This window comes from Hippocampus comes, unplaced genomic scaffold, assembly GCF_001891065.2.
Source record: "Hippocampus comes isolate QL1 unplaced genomic scaffold, H_comes_QL1_v1.1 scaffold356, whole genome shotgun sequence".
Taxonomy (NCBI): domain Eukaryota; kingdom Metazoa; phylum Chordata; class Actinopteri; order Syngnathiformes; family Syngnathidae; genus Hippocampus; species Hippocampus comes.
Genome location: NW_017805633.1, coordinates 156038 through 181261, shown reverse-complemented (window position 1 = coordinate 181261; position 25224 = coordinate 156038). Strand labels below are relative to the sequence as shown.

Here is a 25224-nt window from a genome sequence, read left to right as displayed (position 1 = left end):
ACTGCATATATCTTTCAGCGCGAGCTGTTACCTTGTGTCACACTAGCTCGATACTTCAAGCCTGTGTACTGTTGCGGCTTAGGTGTTGGCCAGGAACCTGTACAGTGTTGATTTGAATGAACTACCCCTGGACAAGCTCAGTGAGCAAAAACAGAAGAAACACAAAGGCAAAGGTGAGACTATCACTCAGAGCCATTATTTCTGTTGAAAAGGCACAGAGAACTCTCAACATTCGAATAGCGGCAGATGTTAAGTGCATTCTTTTGGCCTTTTTCATCAGGATGTTTGACTATGTACTTCGAATATTCTCACAATGCCTCAGGTATCGGTTCAGAAGGTCAGCGGCAGATAGTGGATCGTTCCTTCTCTAAAGGGTGGAGCAGAGACCAACCAGGTCAGGCAGCTGCCATGAGACAACGTAGTGCCACCACAGCTGGTTCGCCAGGCATCGAAAAGGCCCGGAGCATTGTCCGCCAAAAGACTGTAGGTGAGTATCTCGCCTGATGAATGAACGGCCTCTTCATTCTTATCTTTCGGGGTGGTCAGATTCATTGCAGAGCACACCAGCATGGGTCCCTGACTCTTAGAGCAATTTGACAAAATAGCTTTGCCGTTTTCAGTCATCATAAAACATACACAAATGACTTTCTTTCATGTTTCAGAAACATTGTCATCATAGCAGGAATAGCTATGGAGTTTCCATGCCAATGGAAGTTAATTTCCTGTTCGCTACTCAACAGCTAAATGTATCGCTTCTCAAGTTGCCTTTTGACTTCAAGTCTGCCCTCATTATTTCATTTTTGGCTTTTTGGTGTGTGTTCATTGAAATGTTTTTATTCAAGTCATTCAGCCGTGGCTACAAACTTTTGATTGGATCGAAGAATGCTGAGTTGTCCCAGCATTTTTTGACCTTTTGAGTCATTATCAGTCTGAAACTTCCATGAGCGTGAGTCCACTGTTTAAAACTAGGTTTTGGAACAGACATAAATTTGACATTGCCTTAAAATAATATAAAATTTACTGAAAAAAAAAAAATCAATACAAGGAAAATATTTTATGTCAGCAATTTTAAGGTTTTAGCCAGAGATGAATCTGTTAGGAGGGGCTCAACAGTCTCCTGCTTTAATTTAAATACAAGTCAAACTAAGCTCCAGCTTCATATAGTTAAACAATTTTAATTTGTAACTGAGAGGCGGGAGTACAATGGTGCATGTGAGTACATTGGATCCTGAATGCGGATTTCCAGAGCCCTTTCTGGTGGTCCCGGCTGGTGCCTGCAGGCTAACAGCTGAATCCAGTGGGCAGCCTAGCTGGGGAGATCCGCCAGAATTGCCTGGCATTCATCCCCAGGCATCGCCGAGTAACGTCAACCTGTCCAGCCAACCAACTTCTTGCGCATGGCTCACGCACAATTTGCCAGATGCGCACCTTCCTAGCGTATGATGCCAGAATATTCCCATTATGGTTTGACAATAAAAATGCGTTTTGGCATTGTAGAAAAATTTGTACCCAAACAAGTATTGTGTTGGCATTAAAAATGATTCCATTCCAACCACAACATTACTTTCACATTGCATCCACCAACTCGCTGATGGCATTGAGTGAGGGTGTGGGCTTGTTGGCTGATAGATGCTCCTGATTTCGATAATAACATGAATAATGCTACAGATGGCCTTGAAATAAAAATAAACTGTATATGCTGCATACAATAAACTTTTTCTGTTTTTTGAAAAAATGCAGGGTGTTTTTAATGTGGAATTCAGTGTTCAAAATGTATTAAAACTTTATGGAAAATGTTCATATTAACATTGCTTACTGGTAGATGTTTTCTATGTTATTAATTTTGGATGGATGTAAGACTAATAACAATTTGTTGTTGTTGATACAACACTCTGGACAATGTCAGACTACATTCTTGGTTGGGCGGTGGGGGGGGGGGGGCAGATTGTTGTAAGGGTGGCTAGAGCTTTCATAAATCTCACGTTCATTTCCGAAAAGGTAATTATGTGATTTTTGTGTTGAGAGAAGCAGCCTTGTTCAGATTTCCTATGAGATGTGCTCACACCTTTGTGTAGGTGTAGAGATATTATTTTCATTTTTTGTTACTGTAGCTTCAGCTCTTTTTTTAAGCTAACTTTGTTCAGGGCTTTGCAGAGGACATACCAGCTGCCACCTGCCTCTCACTATTCCTGTTCCAGAGTGAACCCTCGCTCACTCCTCCCTTCACCTTCCCTTTCTTTTCACTTCACTTTCCACCCATTTTTCTTTTCCATTGACTTTTTCCAAACACGTTCCTTATTTCTCTTCCTACTTTCCTGACCCTCTTCACTTTCTTTTGTATACCTTCTACCTGTACTTCCGACCTCTTCAGCCCTGCGAAGCTGTTCTACAGGGGACTCTCTGCTCTCCTCAGCCTTTATCCGCAGTGCCAAGAGTGCTCCTGCTCTGGCTCCGCCTCTTCCTGTCCTTCTCCACCACCACCACCCTTTACTACCCCCCCTTGCCGACCAGCTGGCAGGTACACGCTCTTTGCACTTCCCGACTGCCTGCCTTCTGCCTGCTGTGTGCCTGAAGTCTTCACACATCTGTCAAAGAAATGTTATTTGTATATTTTAGTTTCTCCCTTTTGTATTCGTAAAGCAATGGACTGACTGTTCCTAGTTCATCAAGAATGACTGAACGTTATTCACCCTTTCCACTTGTTTGTGGCCTGGTTTAGGGGCATTTAGAAATGAAGTGATGGTATATATCTTTATCTTGCATGCCAACTCACACGGATGCATGTTTTCACTTTCATTTAGTCTTTATGTGTTTGCTAAATGTCTTTGATTGATTTCCACTAGGGTCTTAGGTGATATTGCTGGTCTCATGAAATTAGTTTTAATGAGTCATTTGACCCTTTGCTTCATGAGACATGAGTAAAGACTTGGTTTGCAACGTTGTCTTCCCTAGCTGTTCGTAGCTGAAGGTGCATGTGTCCATGCTTGAGCTTAACGGGCCCTCGCAACTCTTGCCATGTTGTGGTACTGGCACATTAGTATACTGTATATTAACCGGGCGGCATGGTGGATGACTGGCTAACACGCCGATCTCACAGAGCAGAGGTGCCTGGTTCAATTGCGGCTCCGGCCTCCCTGAGTGGAGTTTGCATGTTCTCCCCATGCCTGCGTGGGCTTTCTCTGGGTACTCCCGTTTCCTCCCGCATTCCAAAAACATGCATGGCAGGTTAACGGAACACTCTATATTGTCCCTAGGTGTGACTGTGAGTGCAATGTGTTGTTCGTTTATGTGTGCCCTGCTGGATTGGCTGGTAACCAGTTCAGGGTGTCCCCCGCCTAGTGCCCGATGACGGCTGAGATAGGCTGCAGCACACTCGTGAGGATAAAGTCGTTCAGACAATGGATGGATGGATGGGTGGACACAATCAACCCCTGATGTAAATTTTTTGCCATGCCTGATGTGTGCAAAGTTAGTTTTTGCACGTTTAGACCCTTATCAGTGGTCACTTCTCAACGTTTCTCCTTGCCCGGTTAGGGGTTTTGATCATGGGACGTCACCAATCTTTGTCTCCAAAAGACTTTTTTTTGAAGGGCTTTGGCTGTTAGATATTTCTCCCAACTTTTGTAGATTTAGCTAGCACTAGCTCCCAGTTTCAAAAGGGTTGGTGACATGTCCCCGAAAAAAAAAATCCTTTTCATGTCTGTTTGATGTGTTTTCGCCCAGTTTTAAATCATCAAAAACATAATTATTACTGCCAAACAGCACATCACGACAGCAAAAGCGTGCAACAAATTAAAAAACTTGTACATCCATGCCAAATCACCCAGTGGGTTTCACCAAGATTATGATTTTAATTAAACTTGGTGTACTAGTTGATAGCAGTGGCACAATACTAAATCTCAAATTTTAGGTCACTCGCTCAGAGCAGAGCTTTAGGCGCTACGGCCTGTCGAATTTTTACATTTTCACCATAAAGGGGCGTGGCCACCTTCCTTTGAACCCTCATATTTCAGGAACTACTGCGTCAATCTTCCCAAAACTGGTATTGCTGGAAAGGGAATTGAACAAGGATTCTTGCATTCAGAAGATTGGTGCAATTTTTAGTAACTTGACCTTTTGACCTATAATTTGACCATGAAATTAACCTTTTGGATCATGTGACTTTAAATAAAATCACATGATGTAATCCCTCCCGCTTTCTAAAACAAAATGTTCAGATGTTTTTGTTGTTGTTGTTGTTTTTCTTTTTTTGAAACAGTAACTTGGAGTAAAAGTGTCTGTATGCTCAGATATTCAATGAAATTCAATGACAGGTCATGTGGCATGGACATTGGTCCCTCGCTACTTTGCTGTTCCGTTATTATGGATTCACTTTATCGCAGATATTCATTTGTGACCATAACTTCATCTGTAGCAGTTTGGACCACACCATTTTGCAGGTTTTCTTCTGATTTTTCTCACTTCTAAGGCGGACCAGTCAATAAATATTTGTTTATTTTAATTTTAAATTACTTTGGGGGGAGAAATTTGTGCAGCGCATGCTCCGCTTACAATAACCTGCAGCTCGGTATTTATTCTTCAGTTTGCAATTTAAAAGTTACATTTATTGAGTGTAACAAATGTTTAGAAGGGTGGGGAACCTTGTGGAGGTCGTTCATAATGGCTTATGGAGGTGTAAATTCCCCCAGATAATTTTTTTTAAATTATTTCATGTTTTAAGCCACCCTCTATTTAGTTACAATTCACCTATTGCAAGGGAGAGAGCACTCGGAACGTGTCACTCACGAAAAGTGAGAAGACATTGCCAATCCCATCTTGTGTGTGTGTGTGTGTGTGTGTGTGTGTGCGTGTGTGTGTGTAAAAACATTTTCATGTTTTGATAGATGTGTGTTGTTCTCTTTTGTATGTGTTTGTTTCTGAATGTAGTACCAATATATCATTATCTGCCTATTTACCAGACCTTGAGGACTCGCCAATCACGCTGACATCCCGCCCATCTCGGATGCGCCACTCTTCCCAGAGCGATGAGACCCCTCCGACCTCCTGTTCGGAGGTGTTCCAGGGAGGGCCTTGTGATCCGGATAACCCGGCCCCTTCATCGCTTGCAAGGAGCAGCAGTGCCTCTGACATCATGGAGCCTTTTATCGCCGAACGGGTCAAAGGTGAAGACCCACAAGGGGATCCCAGTACCATCCCAAACCCCCATCACCTCACTGATACTAGCTTACTTGCAAGCAATAGCGATGCGGCTCAACCACTCCCATGTCCTTTCCGCTCGTCCTGTCCTACCCCCCTTACATTCCCCAATGGTGTTGTTTCCTCAACCTCAGAGGGACTAAATGATGTGAGTGAGTGCGATCATATTGGCTGTCAAAGCCGAGGTTCAAGTTCAGATTGGGTAAGCGACTGGGATTCTGCCTTTACATTTTCTGCCGATAAGGAGATTGATGTCGAGGAGAATGAAGTAGGCGCTGTACCAAATGAGGATGATTTATTCTCCTCAATTAGGGACTATCTCACTAACAAAGCCGCTGAGCGAAATGAAGCGGCAAGATTGGCAGCGAGTCTTGCCTTTGAAAACGACATTCGAACTTCTGTACCAGTGAAAACTGTTATGACAACAGGGGAAACAGATTTTATACGAGAGACACAAAAGGTGGTTGACAGGCAGATTTCTAAGGAAGATAGGCAGGTAAGTAATTCAATTCGAGACAATAATGTTGACGCAGCAGAGGAGATTGAGGCAGAACAGCGGAGCATTTACGAGTGCCTTGAAATGCAGTGTCAGTGGCCCTCGCTTGGTGCGAAAGGGAGCAGTGATGAGAAAGGCAAAAGGGAAGTAGGTGGAGGAAACGCAACAGGAGGAGGAGAATGGGAAGGAAAAGGTGATTATTGGAGGGAAATAGGAGGAGACAAAAATGCTGAAAAAGACGCAGCCACAATCAAAAGGCACTACTTAACGAGACCAGACCCTTACACAGTCGAATCTACCTGCGAAGCAATTGAAACTCCCCAAGCGTCTGACTCAGCCAAGCCCAAGATGTCCCGTAACACAAAAAAGCATCATTCTGGTGCTGTCCATGTGAGCTTCAGACCTTCCACTGAGTCAGTCCAGTTCCACAACCCCCTTGAGAATAAAGAGGCCCACTGGAAAGCCAGGCTGCGTCGGCTTAGTCACTTTCACACTCACAGCCACACTGCTGGTGAGAGGCCAGGAGCTGGGACAGGAGCAGGGGGGAAGCAGGGAGCAGGCAGTGCAGGTAAGTTTGCCTCTGTGGCTGCTGTTGGTCACAAAGTAGGGGGCCATGAGAGACTGCCAGCAGATGTCACTAGGGCCCACGGTACATCGGGTGTTGATCAGGAAAACAGGACTGGCACTGGAGCAGGGGACAAGGACAAACCTCAGCATCCAGGATCATGCGCGGGATCCAATTCGGTGCACGAGACCCACTTCGAGGCCATAACAAGCAGTTCCGGTGCGTCATCAGGCGTGCGAGGCCGATTGGGACGGTCGGCCTTGCGTTCTCGGGCTTCCCGCTCTCGCTCCCAGGAACCCGGCAGCTCTGTCTCCAAACACCACCAAGGGGCTCTTCTTGGCGGGGTGTATAAGACTGTGGTTCATGCTTTGTCCGCCAAGCCCCGCCCGCGAGGTCAGGGGTCATCCCAAGGTTCGTCGCCACAGCGGCAAGGGCGGGCTGCAATGGGTGATGCTTCACTAAGAGACCTCTACTCCCATGTCCTGGGCTACTTTGGACGAAAGTCTACCACGGCAGGTGAGGATCGCAGTGGACAAAGTGCTCACAACGGGCACAACAACAGTCCAACACCAGTGGAAAAGACAAATACTCACAAAACACAAACATCAACAACCATTTTTTCCTTTGTGGCTGTTTAACTGGTTTGTTATGATGGAATGACATTCATTTTGGCTGAAACTCATCATCTTGCTACTGGACTGAAAGTGTTTTTTTCCTCTTGAACGTGAGCCCCTCCTTCAGCCTGCCACCTACTGAAGACCCCTCCTCCCATAACTTTCCACCTGTCCCCCTATCTCAGAGGCCCTCTCCTCTTGCTGTCCTCCTCCTAAGGGTTGTGGAAATTTGATGTCCTCCTTTCTTCCCCAGTCTCCTCCCCCGCTCGCCATAAAATTGCATGTGACCTTGTGCCTACCTCACCTCCTTCCAGGACTGCCTCAGCTCCACAGAAGGAAACAACAGTCCACTTTTTTTTTTCCAAAACATACAACCCCATTATAGGTCTTCCAATTGTTGCATTGTGTTCACCTTTTTACACCATATTTCGGTGACATTTTTGTTTTTTGTTTTTATGTTTTATAAGTTAGAGTAGGGTGAAATGATATTTGCTTTAATTATACTTAGCAACTTTCCCAACATACTTTTGTAGTTCCCTCCTGAACCGCTATAATGCAACGTAAATCTGTCGCGTGACTAATGGCATCCTCAATTTGTGGCACGCAGAAATGTAAATGGATCCAAAAGCTAGCTAGCTAGCTATCTAGCTATCTATCTATCTATCTATCTATCTATCTATCTATCTATCTATCTATCTATCTATCTATCTATCTATTATTTTCTTAAACGATTAGATGGTATACTTGTACACGGTGACTCATTCATGTCACCGCGATTCACACATTTACTCTGTCTCACATGTTTTCTTTGCCGATTTGTGCCAAAAATTATTTTTCCAGTCATCTATTTATCCATTTAATTGGTGTCTCATGTGCATGATACCACAGTAAGTTCCCTTTATTTTATTTTATTTATTTTTTATTATTACATGAAAGTTTTGATATATAGACGTAGTTGGCATATATTTTCTTGATTTGCTATAAGATAAGATAAGATAACGGCATATATTTTCTTGATTTGCTATAAGATAAGATAACTTTTATTCATCCCACACTGGGGAAATTTGCAGTCTATAGCAGCAAGATTGGGGGTGGGGGGATAAAGTGTTTCATTGCACAAAATTAATGTTTCAGAAAAGAACTGTACACAGTTCAATATAAGTGCAATATAAAATAAAGCATTAGCAATATATTTGTAGAATAAATAAACAGCAATAGCATAGAAAAGACAGCGTAAGGTGGCTGTGCTATTTACAGTGGTTACAGGTTTTCACTGTGGTTTTTTGTATGGCGGTTTGTTTGAATTTTGTTCTATCTGTGAGTTTTGATGGTTCCATGAGTTCTTAAGGCACCTGTACTAACTGTAAGCATCATTTCACTAAACATTGGCATGACTCTATACTCCATCCATTTTCCAAACTAATATTTAAATTTAGTTGGCTACTATCAAAATACGTTACCCACAGGCTATGGCTCACATTTACAAAGTAGGGACACTACAGGGACAAAAACTGGGGGGCACATTCATATTTCAGTCCATGAAGGCATGCTTGGGTGACTTTGAATGACATACCTCAATCCCATCAAACACTTTGTGATGAACTACAGCATCGATAAAATGTGACCTAACAATTGGCCTTGATGAATGGCTTCCAAAACTCCCACAAAAAAACTTCCCAAAATAGGGCAGACACTTACTTGCCATATGCCACTGCCTAATTCTCGGTGCCTGATCATTCCATCAAAAATTTTGCTCACATGGTGGATATGCGGATTGGCAACTCTGGATTCATCATTTATCAAGATACTACACTCCCAGTTGCTGTTGATGCTTTGATTCTCATCAACTTTGTTGTTTAGAATTCTTTACTGAACTACACTACCCATAGTTATCCAAGCAAAATTAATGGGGAGATCATTTAATGAATTCTAAATGCTTCAGATAACACTACTCTTTGAAAAGTAAGTGCTACGTTAGCTGCTACGTTCTGTAAAATGATTGACCTCTCTGGATCATTCCACAGGAGGGCCACATTGGAAAAGGACCTCTCGCGTTCATTGTGTGCCTGTCCAGGGTGACTGTGTGGTTGGTTGTCAGTACTAAGCTGCTGTAAACTGCTGTATTGGATTGATTTAGTTGTGTTTCCCTTCTAAAATTAATTATAATTGTTTTTAATTCATTTATCTCAGTTAACATGTTTATGGTTAAATTAATTAGAAATGTCTAATTATTGAATAAAATAAATGCAATGGTAAATGTTATATTTTAATTTGCCAAATGTTACTGTTGACCATAAATCGTCCAGTGTTTAAAATAAACCAAATATTGTGAAGACAGATTTTCACCATTTCATACGCGGCCCATATATCTGTTTGAAAAATCAAATGTGGCGCTGAAGCACGGAAGTTTGCCCACCCGTGTTAGTTAATGACCCCTATCTGTCATTTGGATTTTCATTTCACCACAATTAGTGAATGCACGATGGCTCTGCTATCATAAACTATGTATGCGTCATTGGAACAAAACCGAATTTGACAATATGCTGCCTTATTTTTATTTTTATTTTTTCTGGTAGCGTCACAATGTAAACTTGCTCTTTGTGCATGGTGGTGTGTATTAACTGCATTGCTTCTCTGGTGGGTTTGCCTGCTGTGTTGTGGCTTTTGGTTTTTTTTTTTAATTTTTTTTTTAACAATTGGTAATTCACTTACTCGAGGGCTTCCCATACATATACATTAGGGTTACTCTGACACCCTAGCTTGCATATTTTCCCATTTTTATTGAAGTGTAATGTCAGTGTAACAATTGCATTATTTCTCCTCCACAACATACCGGTTATGTTACCATGCTTGTATTATTGTCACAGTCAATATCGGCTACATAATTATCTTAGTCGTCGTTTACTCAGTGTTAACGTTAACTAAACAGGATGTGTGCCAGATAATCATGGCTCCATGCTTTAGGTAAATTTCTCTCTCTCCATTTGTGTGTAGCCAACAAAGAGGAGGTGCTGCAGAAGGCACGTCCAGTCTCCACCGATGTTGGAAACAGCAATCCTAATTTCTCTGATCTCATGGATGAGTTCATCCAGGAAAGACTCAGAGCTAAAGGAACAGTGGTCAGTATCCAAAAGTGCACGCAAAAATGTCTCATGTTTGTTTTTATTCAAGGTTAAGCACCAAAGTTCATTTGCTTAAGTTGTGACGACTCTTTTTCCTCTATGTACAGGAGCGCCGTGGCAGCAGCCCAGGTAGTCTCGAAGTTCCACAGGACCTGCCGGAGCTACTAGAGGCCGGTCAAAGTCCTGGATCTCGACCCCCAGATGACCTCAGACCAATTGATGATCCAGGGGTTCCTTCAGAGTGGACATCTCCTGCCAGTGCCAGTGGCTCAGATGTTGTCAGTTCTGACAGCCAATCTGACTCATTTAATGCTTTTCAATACCCTGCGTGCAAGTTTGATAGTGAGTGAAAACTTTGTTTACTTTTAACCTTTGACAATTATTTGAAAAGGAATTAGCAGTCATAAAGCACCCCACAGTTACCTAAAAATGCAGCTTCACAATTTCTGTCCTTGTTTGGTAATACAGTACCGAGAAGGGTGTTATGTTACATCGTACAGTGATACCTTTACTTACGAAATTAATTGGTTCTGGAAGAAATTTCTTCAGTAGAAAATTTTGGAAGTCGAGACGGGTTTTCCATGTAAATGACCTAATCCGTTCCAAGCCCGCTCCCCAAAAAAATTCTCACATAAATATTTTCTAAAGCATCAAAATATGGAACAAATACATGTTACGATTAGATTATTGCACAATAAATTGGATTTAAGTGGATTGGATTGGATACAACTTTATTGTCAATGAGAGTTGTGCATAATGTTAAAAACAAAGAATAGAATCAAGAATGAAAATGATGGTCATTTAACTTTTAACTGCGTCCGCATCGTTTTTTGCCGTTTTTAGTCCAGGTTCTCTCTCAGAATTGTTTTTTGTCTGGCGTTTTGTAAAGAACTGATCCAAGGACGTTTGCTTTTGTCGGCTTTTAACAATCCTTCCAAAATGTCCAAGGCAAACAGCAAAGTGAGCGATCGCCCGACTGGTGAACACTTTTTCTGGGTGATTCACATTTATGAAAAACTATCGGTACTCCTCATGGCTCGAGGGTCGAATGACGAGCACGCTGCATCAACACATATCTATCTACACACATAAACACATTCGGTTAGAGGTACTTCTTAGCCAATGGGATGCCAGGAAAATGCTCGATAATCGTCAAATGCAGAGCAGCTATAAATTCGTTGCGTTCAGGAAACTAGGAGATGTGAGTAGCAGCCCATACTCTATTTTTACCTTTCGTATCAAGATTTCTCTCGTAACAAGAGGCAATATTTTCCTGTTGAGGCGTTTTGTAACTTGAAAATTTCATATGAAGAGACGTTCGTAAGTAGAGGTCCCACTATTTGTTTATGAGCAATTAAGTTATATAAATGACACAAAAAAAGGTAGACCTACAGTACAGCCACCATTCTGTGGCCACATTCTGAGTGTTGAATCATTCAAATCTGACAGTTCAAGCTCATGTTAGAGTCGATATTTTATCTTGTTCATAAATTACATGCCAACCATCAGTGCAAAGTCATGTCCAACAACTGGAGATCACATCACTCGCAATATCCAATAGTTTTGCCGGATTTCTGCTAAGCTCATTATTTTTCACAAAAATTCATTCTAGGTATTTTCGTATTGGGTTTCAAATTTGTACTGCTTTTGACTCTTTTAACACACTTTTTTGCTGTAGCTTGAAAGTTAGAATGTTCGTGTGTGTGTGTATATTCCACTTTTCCTTTGTATAGACTTTGCATTTAACTCTGAACCCTGCGGCGGTGGAGATCGAGGAAGCTCAATGGACCAGGACAGTCTGGGAGGTGGTGTTGCATGTGATGAACATGAAGTTGCAAGTTTGACTACACTTCATATTGACTCTGAGACCAGTAGCCTTAGCCACACAGTCACTGTCACTGGTTTGTACATTCAATTGTGGTCATCCCTTTAAAATATACATCTGAGGCGTTTATATCGTTCTTCACTCTTCTATTATTTGTTGTGTATTCTTTAAAACATAGTTTCAGTGCATTGGTTCTAAACTAATGTGTTTGTTTGGGGTGTTCTTTTCATGTCAAGGTTCCGAGAGTGCATCTCCCATGCATTCTCTCGGGGGCTCTCGGTCCCAGACGCCTTCCCCAGCTACACTGACAGCAGAGCACATTGCTCGCACACCCTCTCACTCACACACCCACTTGCAGCTGGATCAAAAACTCCACAACTCAGTGCTGCAGACTCCTGATGATTTTGGTAAAAATACTAGCACACTTTTTTCAGAAATATATTCATTGTTTTTTTTTCTGTTAGTTTTGTCAAGTAAAAGTGAGGTTGATGATTGATTGGCTTTTTTTTTTCGTAGAAACCACTGAGTTCCCCGGTGAGGACTGTAGTGTCATGGCAGGTGGCTCCCTGACTGGATGGCATGCAGATGTTGCCACAGTCATGTGGCGGAGAATGCTGGGTATCTTGGGAGATGTGAATAGCATCAAAGACCCAGAGATCCACGCTCAGGTGTTTGACTACCTGTGTGAACTGTGGCAAAACCTTGTGAAGGTACGGAAAGAGACGCTAAAGTCGCATGCTGAAATGGCTCAACTCCTAATTCAGTTAATTATTTTCAGATCAGAGATAATTTGGGCATTTCTCATGATAACCAGTCATCTCCACCACCTCCTGTTCTGATCCCGCCTCTTAGAATCCTCACTCCGTGGCTCTTTAAGGTAAGTAGGACTGAAAAGTTGCCATGGGCCCTTAATATTCACTCCAATAACAAGTACTATAAGTTTAGGGAATCAATCAAGAAATAGATGTTATTTGTTTATTATGTTATTATGAGGGGCGGCCCGGTAGTCCAGTGGTTAGCACGTCGACTTCACAGTGCAGAGGTATCGGGTTCAATTCCAGCTCCGGCCTCCCTGTGTGGAGTTTGCATGTTCTCCCCGGGCCTGCGTGGGTTTTCTCCGGGTACTCCGGTTTCCTCCCACATTCCAAAAACATGCATGGTAGGCTGATTGAACACTCTAAGTTGTCCCTAGGTGTGAATGTGAGCGTGGTTGGTTGTTCGTCTCTGTGTGCCCTGCGATTGGCTGGCAACCGATTCAGGGTGTCCCCCGCCTACTGCCCGAAGACAGCTGGGATGGGCTCCAGCACCCCCCGCGACCCTAGTGAGGATCAAGCGGTTCGGAAGATGAATGAATGTTATTATGACTTCAAGATGGCGCCGCGAGAGTGGCTGCCTTAACAGCAGCTCCTATACTTTTTGTTCTTCTACTTTCTTCCTTTCATAACTTTGCTGCTGTAAATTGGGAATTTCTCAATTGTGAGACAAATAAAGGTTTTCTTATTCTTATCTTAATCTGCTCCTGTGCGCTCATAAGTACAGTAGCTCACACCCTTTGATGATTTGTGTGCCTTTTCACCCAGGCCACCATGCTGACTGAGCGTTACAAACAGGGAAAGCTTCATGCCTATAAGCTGATCTGCAGAATTATGAAGAGACGGCAAGATGTGTCCCCAAACACTGACTTTTTGACTCACTTCTACAATATCATGCACCAAGGACTGCTGCACCAAGACCAGGTACCTCCAACATTTTAACCAGCCCTAATTAACATTTGGAATTCTTGACATGGACATGCACGAATGTGAATATGCCATGACTACAGCTCAATGCGTGTGATTTATTTTTCTCACCTTAGGACATTGTGAACACCATCATCAAGCACTGCAGTCCACGGTTCTTCAGTATCGGTCTACCTGGAGCCACCATGTTGATTCTCGACTTCATCATTGCAGCTTCTCGAGTCACCTCTTGCTCATCGTTAAATGTAATAAAATTGAAACTCACACACAATACAGTTTGACAAGCTAGTGTTGTACATGGTATCGTATAGTGACGAGGTATCTGCGTTTACACCCAACACGACAAATCTCGACCCAATGATAGGGAGTTTAGAAACCAATGGGCCTCTTCACCATAGGGGCGTGACTAACCATCCCCACCCAGTCCTCAAACAGGCCACGCTCAGCCTTTTAGCGCAGAGCAACTTCCCGGAGTCTTCACGGAGACTTCAGGGTTGTCTACCGCTGACGAAGCTTCTGTGAGAGAAGCGAAACGTCCTTTTTTGTTTTTGTTTTTTGTTTTTTACCCACAGGTACAGATGACGACTGACAGAACCCTTTCTACGATAAAAGACATGTCTCAATATAAGGTACTCCAGTATTCTTGCTGGTGTTGGGTGGATTCCTCGACTCTCCAAAACCCATCACTTTTTCAGTAAACCTATAAAATGTCATGTTCCTTGAGCAAAACAGTGATTGCATTGGCGAACACGGCAAGTCATTCTCAACAGTTTTTGATTGGTGGGCACTTTGTAAAAATAACACCAATGACCAATCGTGTACTTTTTAGAGAAAAAGAAAATCCCCCAAAATTCATCAAAATTAGCCATAGGAGGTTTCCATATAATTTGTGTCTCCTTCTTGCTCTAGGCTCCAAGAGTCGAAGCGCAGATCCTTCTTGGATCCCTTGTGTGTTTGCCAAACTTTTACGGGGAGCTCCCCGCCCTTCACCCCACCACAGCTGATGTGGCACTGAGAAAGTTCCCTGATGTCAAGGTAAACAAGAGGTCATCGGTGATGCCCTCAATGCTGGTCAACAAAGTAGATTCAACCGAACCGTTAAGCAAAACTAAGCAGAAAGTACATCATAAAAAATGTCATTTTGAAGCCTGTTGAAGTCAGTGCAAACCTTGTACAAAGCATGTCCTCTCTTCACTGCTGTCGCATTAATAGATTAATGTCTCATCAGTCATTCTTGCCACAGTCAAAACAGCCAATGGCAGTAATGTTTTTATTGTTGTTGCTGTGGAAATAGTTATTGCCATGCGCGGCAACATCCCAGGCTTGCTTTCGGACGAGGCAGAAATGTTTTGAATCACTAAGCAGCCATTAGCTCAGAGGGACATGAAGCATTTGTGTATGCAATATTAATATCTCATGAAGTTGTTCTTTAAAGCCGTTTCTCAATTTGTCATGGTACCACACTCATGGATAGACATCAGCTGATCCTGACTAAATGCATGTTTCTGTCTTGCTTTGTTTTTCAGGAGCACATTATCAAAACAATACTGACCTCTGCCAGGGACGAACCCTCTGCTCCTGCTAGGTACATACACATGTGCAAGGATTTTTCTAATGCTAGTTTGGTGTTATCAGGACCTTAAAAACAAACTACCAATAAGGTGCTTTGTGAAATGGTGTGTTTCTAAAACATATTAAAAAAAAAGATATTACTTTTAATTGTTTCAAAAAGTAGAAATCACAGCACATTTTGTCATCTCACACATATGCATTGGCTGATGTGCCCTTATCAGAATGTTTTCTTTGGCTCTGTTAGGTGTGTAGCTTTGTGCTGTCTGGGTATCTGGTTATCCGAAGAGCTGGCTCATGGGACTCAACATCCACAAATTAATGATGCTCTGAATGTCATCTGTGTTACTCTAAAGGTCAGTGGTCATTTGCTTTTTTTTTCTTTGACTACCAACCACAAATTCGGTCAATAAAATTCAAGCCATCTTGTAAAAATACATGATAGCAGGCCAACTTTGACCCGAAAAATCTTAGCCACATCACCATTGCATCTACTTTGCTTTCTTCTATTAAGACAGTGCCCTTAATAATTAACGAAAGGAACATACACATCTTTCATGAATTCATGAATATAGATATATACTGTGTAGCACTTTGTTGTAACATTGTCATTTAATTCGTACTGTTCAGAAAATTGTATAAAGGGCTAATGGGGTACATCCTCTTACATTTCGGCAAGGATCCGGATAGAGGTGCAAGTTCAAGAATTTATTTTTAACATTAAGGGCATCAGCGAAACCGTCCATCGTGCAAAATAAAAATGGCACTACCCATCTGTTCATTATCCTCTTAGATGCAAAACATTGTTTGCAAATTAACAAGTACATGAAATACAGCAGTCTATTTTTTTCCATTTTGGTGAACGGTTCAACCTTGCCTACTGTCCGATGAAGGCTGGGATAGGCTCCAGCATGCCCCGCGACCCTAGTGAGGATAAGCGGATTAAAAGATGGAGAGAAATAAATCCAAATCAAAATGAGATCAAAATAATTTTCACTAGGACTGTATGTGTTTGTGAAATGACATATAAGTTAAGTGTTCTTTTGATGGTGGCGCGGGAACCCGCAGTGGCTCCTCTTGTTGTCTGTTGTCTGTTTAAGAGGGAGGAAATTTCATCTGTGCTGCACATACAGCACATTTGACTATAAAGTTGTACTTGATACTTGATATAAAACCATCTTGCAGTTGCTTGCAATGGGCAGTGGTTGTTTTAATGATTGGTTACAGATCAAGTAATTGGATTTCAAGTGTGGCAATGGGCTGCATATTGTAATGAATGAAAATCAAAGTGAAGGTCATTGAATTGCACCAAAGCTCTGGCTGCACACAGAACAGCTGGGTTGTCTGTGGATTTAACACGGCAGGCTACAGGGAGCCAAGGTATGATGGAAAATGTTTCTGGACAAGGTTTTTGGTGTTGGTTGGTGAGCTTGCCTCAGTTGGTCTGTCGAGACTAGACCATCTGAGACGAGACTGTTTCAGGCCACTAGACTGGGAGGCCTGTGCATCAGAGAGACGTCCAAATTGCACCCTGTCATCCATAGCCAAGTGGACTCAAACACACGTAGACACACACACATACCTTTTCCACCTTGGAATCCCTAGCTTGTGTATCGGCAGCCAACAGTCGACAGGAGCCAGTGCTGCCGAACACACTCGCATTCACTTACTCCTGGGAGCAAACCCTGGACTGTCAATATGTTTGGTCCTCCTTCAGATAGGAGGCCCATCCAGGGGGCACGCTGCAAGCTTTGTTACAAACACACTTACGCTATCTCACACACACATCTTGTCCACTTTTGCCTTCCTACCATCAGCCAGTCCTGTCCAGCCGTGGGCTCTGTGACATGCACACACTATCACACACATAAACCTTGAGGGATTTTCATATTTCCATGCAGTGCCACTTGCTTCATTTCTTAGCCGAGTATATCCTTTGATCTGGAGGGAATTTTCCTTTGTAAATGTTAATCCTATTTAGAGCCTCGATGTAGATGCTCTCCCTTGTCACTAATAGAAGTTTTCAACACAATATTTTGACTTCAGGCCGATGAACCTGAATACACTTCTTAAAATGAACCATTGTCTCACTGACTCATGAATTGTGTATGTATCATATCTTGGTGGTTTAGTAATAAGACTATTATGTTGACATGAACCTGTTTTTCCCAGTACCCCAATAAGAATGTTGCTCTGGTGGCATCGGACATTCTTCACCTTTTGATCAGTTATGTGGATCATCTTCATAAATTTCCCATTGACACTCCAAAGAAGATAGTAGAGGTGAGACCATTTCATTATCATTTGCTTGACAATTTTCTTCAATGCAATGTACCACTAAGTCATTCCTCTATTTTGGATTAAATCCACATTGCGCTGGTTTTATTCCCTTCAAGATTTTGATTGCCACCATAACACACTTGCTGCCGACTACCGAGTCCTCGCCTCATGAGCTGGATAAGAGGGTAGCATGAACACACACACACACACACACACACACACACACACACACAATGTACAATCATTTCCACCCAATGGTTCGTTTCTTTGAAAGTAACACAACAAACATTTTTGCTGCAGCTAGTTGTGTCCCTCCTGTTGTGTCTGTTGGACTGGGTGATGGCTCTCCCTCCCAAGACTCTGCTTCAACCTGTTCAAACTCGCAGCCCTCCAGATAAGGACCAGCCGCCAAAGACTCTGCTCAGCTGCATTTATAAGGTATGTTTTTGGCTAATATGATGTCATGCATCTTCAAAATATTTTTACCAAAGTAAAAGTTATGTAGGGTTTTTTTTTCCTCACAATTTTCTTCTTTCTGTTTTTTTCTTACAAATTGTCTCCAGGTTTTGCATGGCTGTGTGTATGGAGCCCAGTCTTTCAGCAGCCTCAAGTATTACCCACTGCAGCTGTCAGATCTGTCGAGTACAGACTACGATCCATTTTTGCCATTAGAGAGCCTTAGAGAACCTGAACCGCTGCATAGTCCAGAGTCTGAGCGCTCCAACAAACTCCAGCCAGTCACTGAAGGTATTTTATTCAGCTGCAGCTATTTATTTGTTTGAATAGTTATGACGGGATTTACTGACTTTGTGATGTAGAAAAGTGAGGACCCGGTTGTTTTCTTGGATTGGGCGAAGCTGTTGATTAAAGAGGAGGAATGAGCAAAAATGTTCTGAGATGGGTGAATTGAGGAAAACTCCACTTTGGGTGTGTTTTTGATTAGTAATTAGCATTTTAATGTGACTAAAAGGTAAAAAAAAAAAAAAGATTTAGCATGATGTGGCTGTGTGTTTTGATGTCAAAACGAGATGTGATTCTGTGACTGCTTTGAGGTTCAGTGATTCGCCACTTGAAGTTATTTGAACGTTTTGTTTTAATCTATGCTCTCCGCATGTGTGTTTCTGGCTGATTGTTTACAGTAATTCTGTCAAAAGCTTTATATTTCATTCAAGTGACACAAATCTACACTGTAGTATGAGAAACATGGATTGCATTTTGTCTAAATCTTGAAGTGATGTGCTGACTCACACAGCTTGGACCATCTGACCTACTGTCACCATGGCAGTGCCAATTATGAAAAATAGAAACGGTGTACGCGTGTATGTGCGAACTCCTTTGAGTGTCCCGGGTTAAAGTGTAGATGTTCCCCTGCTGTGTTTCCAGCAGGACAAAGCAGCTACTCTAATGACTGCAGCAACCTCTGAGATCATGCATCCACTATTCTTTGTCTTCACTGCTAATATTTAGGTCTCTTTTCATTCTTTCCCCACTATTAAATGTGGTTGTCTGTGTTATTTGTTGATTTTAATTGAACTTTTTATTTGATGCTCATTCAGATTGGCAAAAGGAATATACCACCCACATGAATCTGAATGATATTCCATTCGTATTTGGCCTTCTGATTGTGAGTCGCTTCGCAAAATGGAAAAACCAAGAGTAGTTGTACCGACCTGTCAAAGTGATAGACTGATTGATCAAGAATTCGGCATATTGATGCCACGGCGAGTGACATGCTGAAAGACATTCAAGGCTGACTGAAATTGCAGACGGCCTTCTCCCAAAACAATGATTGTCTGGACTTTCCCCTGGATGGAAAAACACACGGAGGCAAGCTTCTTCCCTCTACTCCCCCGAGACTGTGACTGTAAAGGTCTTGGCCTTGCTGCTGCAGGCGCAATGTCAAAGTCTTCGCTGCTCCCTCCCACATCACAACTGGAGAGACTGAGCACACCTACTATTGTGACACTTCTCCCAGCTACCTCCCTTCCCTTTACCACCCTGTTCATTTCATGTTAAGTCGAGAGAATTGTTTTACTGTTTTTAAATGTATGCGACATGGGCTGACATTTTTTTTTTCCCTCTGGTTCAAACCATCCTCCCATGAAGGAGAATGGTTGGAGTCTTGTTTTTTTTCCCCCCCCTCCTCTTCCCGATTATTTTTCTTTCAAATCTAAGATAACGGGGCGTTTAAAAGCAACCCGCCAGACTTCTTATTTTGTCTCACCCATGCTGGTTATTGCTGTCTTATGTTCCTCTGAACGGGTTGTAACTGGGAAGTAAATTCCTTGAGTGTTTCTTGCGTATTTGGCCAATAAATCTGATTCTGATTCTAATGTAAACTTCTGGTGACACCGGAACCCGTCCTGGGTGCCCAGGGGTCACAGGTGACATTTTCTGTATGCATTCTCGAGCTGTGCGTGTGCGAAGGGAAGATTCAGTCTTTTCAGCACCACCTCTGGTGGTCAGCAGGGATGAAATAGAACCCTGTTTGAATGTCAATGTGCAACATTCTGTGTGCGTGTGTGCGTGAGTTTCTAATGATGTTTATTCGGTAAGATACTCTGGCAGCACACTGTGTGATGGCATTGGCTTCTTCACAGCATGGAGCAGACTATGTATCGATCCATTGTGCATCAGCACCCCTTACTTCGTTTTGGTCTTGTTATTATGTACACAAAACAACGTTTATTTTTGTGGGTTACGTATTATGAATTTTATAAAGCACGACATGCTGGCAGAAAAAAAGCAAAAAAAAAACAATGTTGATAACTTGTCCAACTAAGTATGTTGTTGTTTTGCATATTCGAATCTCTCACGCACAGGCCTGATCCTTAAAGGTCTAACTTGGTTTGTTTTGTTTTTTTTTTTGTCCTCTCTCTGTAGTCCGTAGTCGTATTCAACAGGGTCTGGTTTCCATTGCAGCCAGGACGGTTATCACCCACCTTGTCAACCATCTGGGGCACTACCCAATGTCTGGAGGGCCCGCTACTCTCTCCAGCCAGGTACAGTCAATCAGCTAGGGTTTCGATCCTGACATTATTTTCCACAATGAGAAAGCCGTGGTGATGATTCCCCCCCAAAATTAATCAGTTTTCTCGAATTAGAGTGTTTGTCAACAGAATTTTTTTGGGGTGACTGGTGTGAGTGCGGGTGGTATTCGTCTGTGTGCCCTGCGATTGGCTGGCAACCGGTTCAGGGTGTCCCCCGCCTACTGCCCGAAGACGGCTGGGATAGGCTCCAGCACCCCCTGCAACCCTTGTGAGGATAAAGCGAATCGGAAAATGGATGGATGGATTTATGTAGTTATGTAGCTGAAACATTGTCCCAAGCTGCCGTGCACTGCTTGCATTAACAATATGGCTGCAAACAGGGGAACTATTTTATAAAAGCACAGTTAGTGCTGCCAACCGATTTCATTGCTATATTTTGCGTATGACAAGAAAGGAGCCCAGTAGAAGGCAAATCGGGCTGAGCACATGGATACATTGCAAAAGTAGGGATTTATTGAAACTCTTGACCCAAGGTACGTGCTTCCAAGCTAAAAATATTTTGCAGAGGTGGCCTCGACTCACCTCTACAACTCTACATGAGAAAAAAGAGTGAGAGAGCTGCATGGATCTCAATAAATTCCCTCTAAGATGTCAATAAGTTCCTTTTTGTCATGAAAATGAGCAAATTGAACTACAAGGAAAGAGGTTAAATTTCTGTGAAGAAGGCCCAAGAAACTCCATAAAACACTAGGACTGTCTCCTAAAGTTGATTCAACTGTGAGATCAGATCACCATAAGTGCAGGACTTCGTCAGGAATTGCAGCAGGAGGTATGAATTACATATTACATATGTATATATACATATATACAATCAACTGTGAGATCAGATCACCATAAGTGCAGGACTTAGTCAGGAATTGTAGCAGGAGGTATGAATGCATCTACAACCACAGTAAGGCAAAGAGTTTTGGAGTATGTCCTGATGTCAAGAAGAAAGAAGCCACTTCTTTCCAGGAAAAAAAAACATTAGGGACAGACTGATATTCTGCATATGGTATAAGGATTGGACTGCTGAGGACCGTGGAAAAGTAATTTTGTAGGATAAGAAAAGGTGAGCACTACCATCGATCCTGTGGCATGCCAATAGTAAAGCATCCTAAGACCATTCATATGTAGGGTTGCATCTCAGACCCAGGACTGGGTTCAGTCACAATTTTGACAAAACACAGCCATGAATACAGAATGGTACCAAAACATCCTCCAAAAGCAACTTTGCCACCAAATGGTTCTTTTATGGGGGGGAGAACATTACCTTTTCCAAAATGATGGAGCACCTTGCCACAAGGCAAAAGTGATAACAATGTAGCTCAGGGTACATGACATCAACATGCAAACCTCAAGAGGCAGGTGAACAAACAGAAACTTACAAAGTTGGGCAAACTCCAAGCATCGATTCTGCAATAATGAGCTGCCAACAGTCAGTATGTGCCCCAGAAATTAATTGACAGCATGCCAGGGCGAATTGCAGAATTCTTGAAAAAGAAAGGTCAGCACTGCAAATATTGACTCTTTGCATAAACGTATGGTCTACATAGTCCTTTCGCACTCATTAAATGTGTGGAATTATATTTCAGTCGAGCACAGTAGCATCTTACAAAAAGATCGAAAAACATTGAAGCAACAAACTTTGTGAAAACCAATTCTCAAAACATTTGGCCCTGACGGTACATATGGAACAGACATATTTAAGGCAATATTGCGATTCCTTGTGCTAGGCGATTAAGTTGTATTACCACTTTACTTAAACTGCGTAAATTAGTAGGGCACCCAAAGTCGTCTGGGATAGACTCCAGTGCACCTGTCACCCGAGAAAAAATAAGCTGATTGGATGGATGTAGATTACATTTATCAATCTTTTGGAGGGGTGGGGATTGGTGGGGGTGGGGGGTGTGTTTTGTGACATACTGTTTTTATTGTTCATTTCTAGGTGTGTGAGAACCAGGACAACCCATACTGTGAGAGTGCAGATCTTGGACCTGAACTCTTCCACTCACCAAATCTACAGTTCTTGTCGTTAAATGGCTCTACACTGCTCTCCGTGCTCCAGGTCACTTTGTTTTCTTAACATTATGATGCCAGATGTACTCCCAAAGCACTCCTCAGGAATTTAATCGGGCTCTAAAGGTGCTCTCTGAGGTGTCTCATAGCTCAATGCAAGTGCAATAAAGGGCAGGAAGGAAAATAGTACAATGTTTGCAAGCATTTATTTTCTACTTTGTATTTAGTGTTACTTCTGTATTTCCCAGATTCGGTCAGAGTCTGGTGTACCAGGAGGTGGAATGACAGCTGGTTTGTCCTCTGCTCCTGCTTGTGTGCGTGTTATTATTCGGGATGTCGCCGGAAAGCACTCCTGGGACTCTGCTGTCCTCTACGGGCCTCCACCATGCTCCCCAAGCAGTCCTGCACACACATTACTGACACACACACAGTCCCCTCATAGTGTGAATCTCCATCTACACAGCCCAACCAAAAAGATCACAGAGGAGCGCAAAGAAGGCAGTCAAGTAAACCAGAATGAAGAGTCAGAGGAGGGAGGAAGTGCGATAGATGGTCAAAGTCCCGAGCTAGAGGGAGAGATGGATGAAGACAGAGAGGGGAGCAATGTTGCTGAAGAAGAAATTGTGCGACTACAACAAGTTGGGGGAGAGGAAATGGAAAAGCAGATGGAAGGGAATAAGGAACACGACATAGGTGGCAAGGCGCACAAGGTGGAAGTGGGCTTTGAGCAGCTTCTCGCTCCACCACTGGCCAAACGGGTATGTCGGGAGGTGGTTCCAGCATGGGATACGCTGAGGGATGGTGATGATTCTCTGGATGAAATGCTGCAGTACCTTGGATACTCAAGTCCTGAGTGTCTACAGAGAGCAGGTACACTAAAACACACATTTCGTAAACTTCGGGCAACACATACAAACACACGTTGAAATGCACAGCTAATCTTTACGAATTGTCCTCACAGGAATACCACTCAATATCCCAGTCCCACCACCAGCTTGCGTTTCAGAGAAGCAGGAGAATGATGTGATCAATGCCATCTTGAAGCAAAGTGCTGCTGAGCGAGAGTTTGTCCTTCATGTGCGTCATTGTCACACAATCATGAAAAGCTCGATCTCTTACGGTTGGCTGATTAGTTGTAATCATTTTATGTAATGTGCTTTAACGAACTGTGATGATAATACTATTAATAATAATTATATATCACACATCATTCACTCATAATTACAGACCTGAGAATTTCAGAAATGAACCGAAACTTTTTTTTCGGTTGCGTTAGATTACCCACTGGGAAACCACTCTAACTAATTTTGGGTTCCGTAAACATTCATCATGGGACCCATTTTTCTGTTTTGACTGATATTCAAAATTAAGAATTCTGATACTCAAAAGTATAAGATTTAAAAGGTAAATTTTTGGAAACTATGCATTAACAATGAACATAATTACATTAGCAGCTGTATCCTCCAGGTTTATTCAATAAAATAAATAGATCAAAATATGTTGTTTAACACTTTTATTGTACTGATATGGCATCATGAATACAGCATACCACAAAATCTGGCTATATACCATGGACCACAAGTAAACCTGACTATTAACATGATTGTGTGTGTGTGTGTGTGTACTATTTATGTAAATAAACACAATAGCAATGGCTACTCAGCCCCTTTATCAAATCAAATGTAATAGGAATTGAATTATTAAAATCATGTGATGAATCTTTTTTAAAATGACCTTTATATATATATATATATATATTAGAGCTGTCAAAACGATCAAAATATTTAATAGAATTAAAAACGCAAATGTCATAATTAACTCTAATTAACTCAAAATTAATCGTGATTACTAAAAATTTTTATCGTTTCTGAATTTCCTTTTATATTTTTTGTCCTATTTTTCCCATTTTAATGCTCTCATCAACAATAATTAACTCTAATTAACTCAAAATTAATCGTGATTACTAACATATTTTATCGTTTCTCAATTTCCTTTGATATTTTTTGTCCTATTTTTTCCCGTTTTAATGCTGTCATCAACATGGAATCATGAATCAGCTTTTTACGTGCAAAATGCAAATATTTACTGAAACAACTATTTCGATTTTCAATTTTACATGAACATTTTTCACTTGGAGCAGTTATTCACACATAATCTCTCACACAATATTACTGTCTATCAACAACAGTGAAAAAAATATTTTGCCACACAACAGCTCTTTTTCGGTAATCAAAACAAAGCAATATAAAATTGCACATCTAAGTTAAACTAGTACTCAGCCAATAGTGGATTGAAGCCATGGTTGCATATTTCGTTTTTCTCAAGTTTGCTTTGAACACAGCAATCGGGCTACAGTATGTTGATTCTGTTGGTCCTTCTTGCGCGGAAGTCTTTCTATGGTTTTGTGTAGACATCATTTCAGATGACTACACTTGGTTAGATGACAACACTGGAGACATTTTATTTTCAGTGTGTTCGCTACCATTGCATCGCTGAACTTTGAATTCTCGACGTGCCTCAGCGCCCGTCACTGTCAGACGAACACAGAGAAGCTTCACCCCCTTTATTTATATGGACACGGAACACAGTAACCTTCCACACAAAATAGTTCCAAACAAGTAACAATCGCGTCAGTGGCATACATCGTACTCAACAGGCTACCTGCTCTTTATTCACCAGAGGCTCATCAACCTCGTCTCTTATTTCTCTCCCGAAACAGTGTCTTCTATCGCTTGGTGTACCTTAGCCTTCTCCGCTACGTACAATCTCT

At 42.0% G+C, this 25224-nt stretch overlaps 1 protein-coding gene across 8 annotated transcripts in view; it reads left to right on the top strand.

Moving 5' to 3' along the window:
• The window catches only part of ralgapa1 (Ral GTPase activating protein catalytic subunit alpha 1), a 90486-nt gene that overhangs the window by 17312 nt on the left and 47950 nt on the right, over positions 1 to 25224 (top strand). For 4 of the 8 annotated variants that reach the window (XM_019881670.1, XM_019881671.1, XM_019881672.1 and 1 more), the window contains exons 16-38: positions 83 to 173; positions 323 to 487; positions 2372 to 2518; positions 4959 to 6773; positions 9866 to 9990; positions 10101 to 10335; positions 11727 to 11894; positions 12055 to 12225; positions 12335 to 12528; positions 12597 to 12695; positions 13399 to 13554; positions 13674 to 13802; positions 14467 to 14592; positions 15084 to 15142; positions 15374 to 15482; positions 17299 to 17409; positions 17523 to 17591; positions 17707 to 17844; positions 17970 to 18153; positions 20290 to 20408; positions 22384 to 22503; positions 22703 to 23324; positions 23416 to 23531. In XM_019881670.1, coding sequence (XP_019737229.1) covers positions 83 to 173; positions 323 to 487; positions 2372 to 2518; positions 4959 to 6773; positions 9866 to 9990; positions 10101 to 10335; positions 11727 to 11894; positions 12055 to 12225; positions 12335 to 12528; positions 12597 to 12695; positions 13399 to 13554; positions 13674 to 13802; positions 14467 to 14592; positions 15084 to 15142; positions 15374 to 15482; positions 17299 to 17409; positions 17523 to 17591; positions 17707 to 17844; positions 17970 to 18153; positions 20290 to 20408; positions 22384 to 22503; positions 22703 to 23324; positions 23416 to 23531 — 5268 coding nt within the window. The remainder of the gene's footprint in view (positions 1 to 82; positions 174 to 322; positions 488 to 2371; positions 2519 to 4958; positions 6774 to 9865; positions 9991 to 10100; positions 10336 to 11726; positions 11895 to 12054; positions 12226 to 12334; positions 12529 to 12596; positions 12696 to 13398; positions 13555 to 13673; positions 13803 to 14466; positions 14593 to 15083; positions 15143 to 15373; positions 15483 to 17298; positions 17410 to 17522; positions 17592 to 17706; positions 17845 to 17969; positions 18154 to 20289; positions 20409 to 22383; positions 22504 to 22702; positions 23325 to 23415; positions 23532 to 25224) is intronic. The other 4 variants (XM_019881676.1, XM_019881675.1, XM_019881677.1 and 1 more) reach the window with 4 other exon arrangements.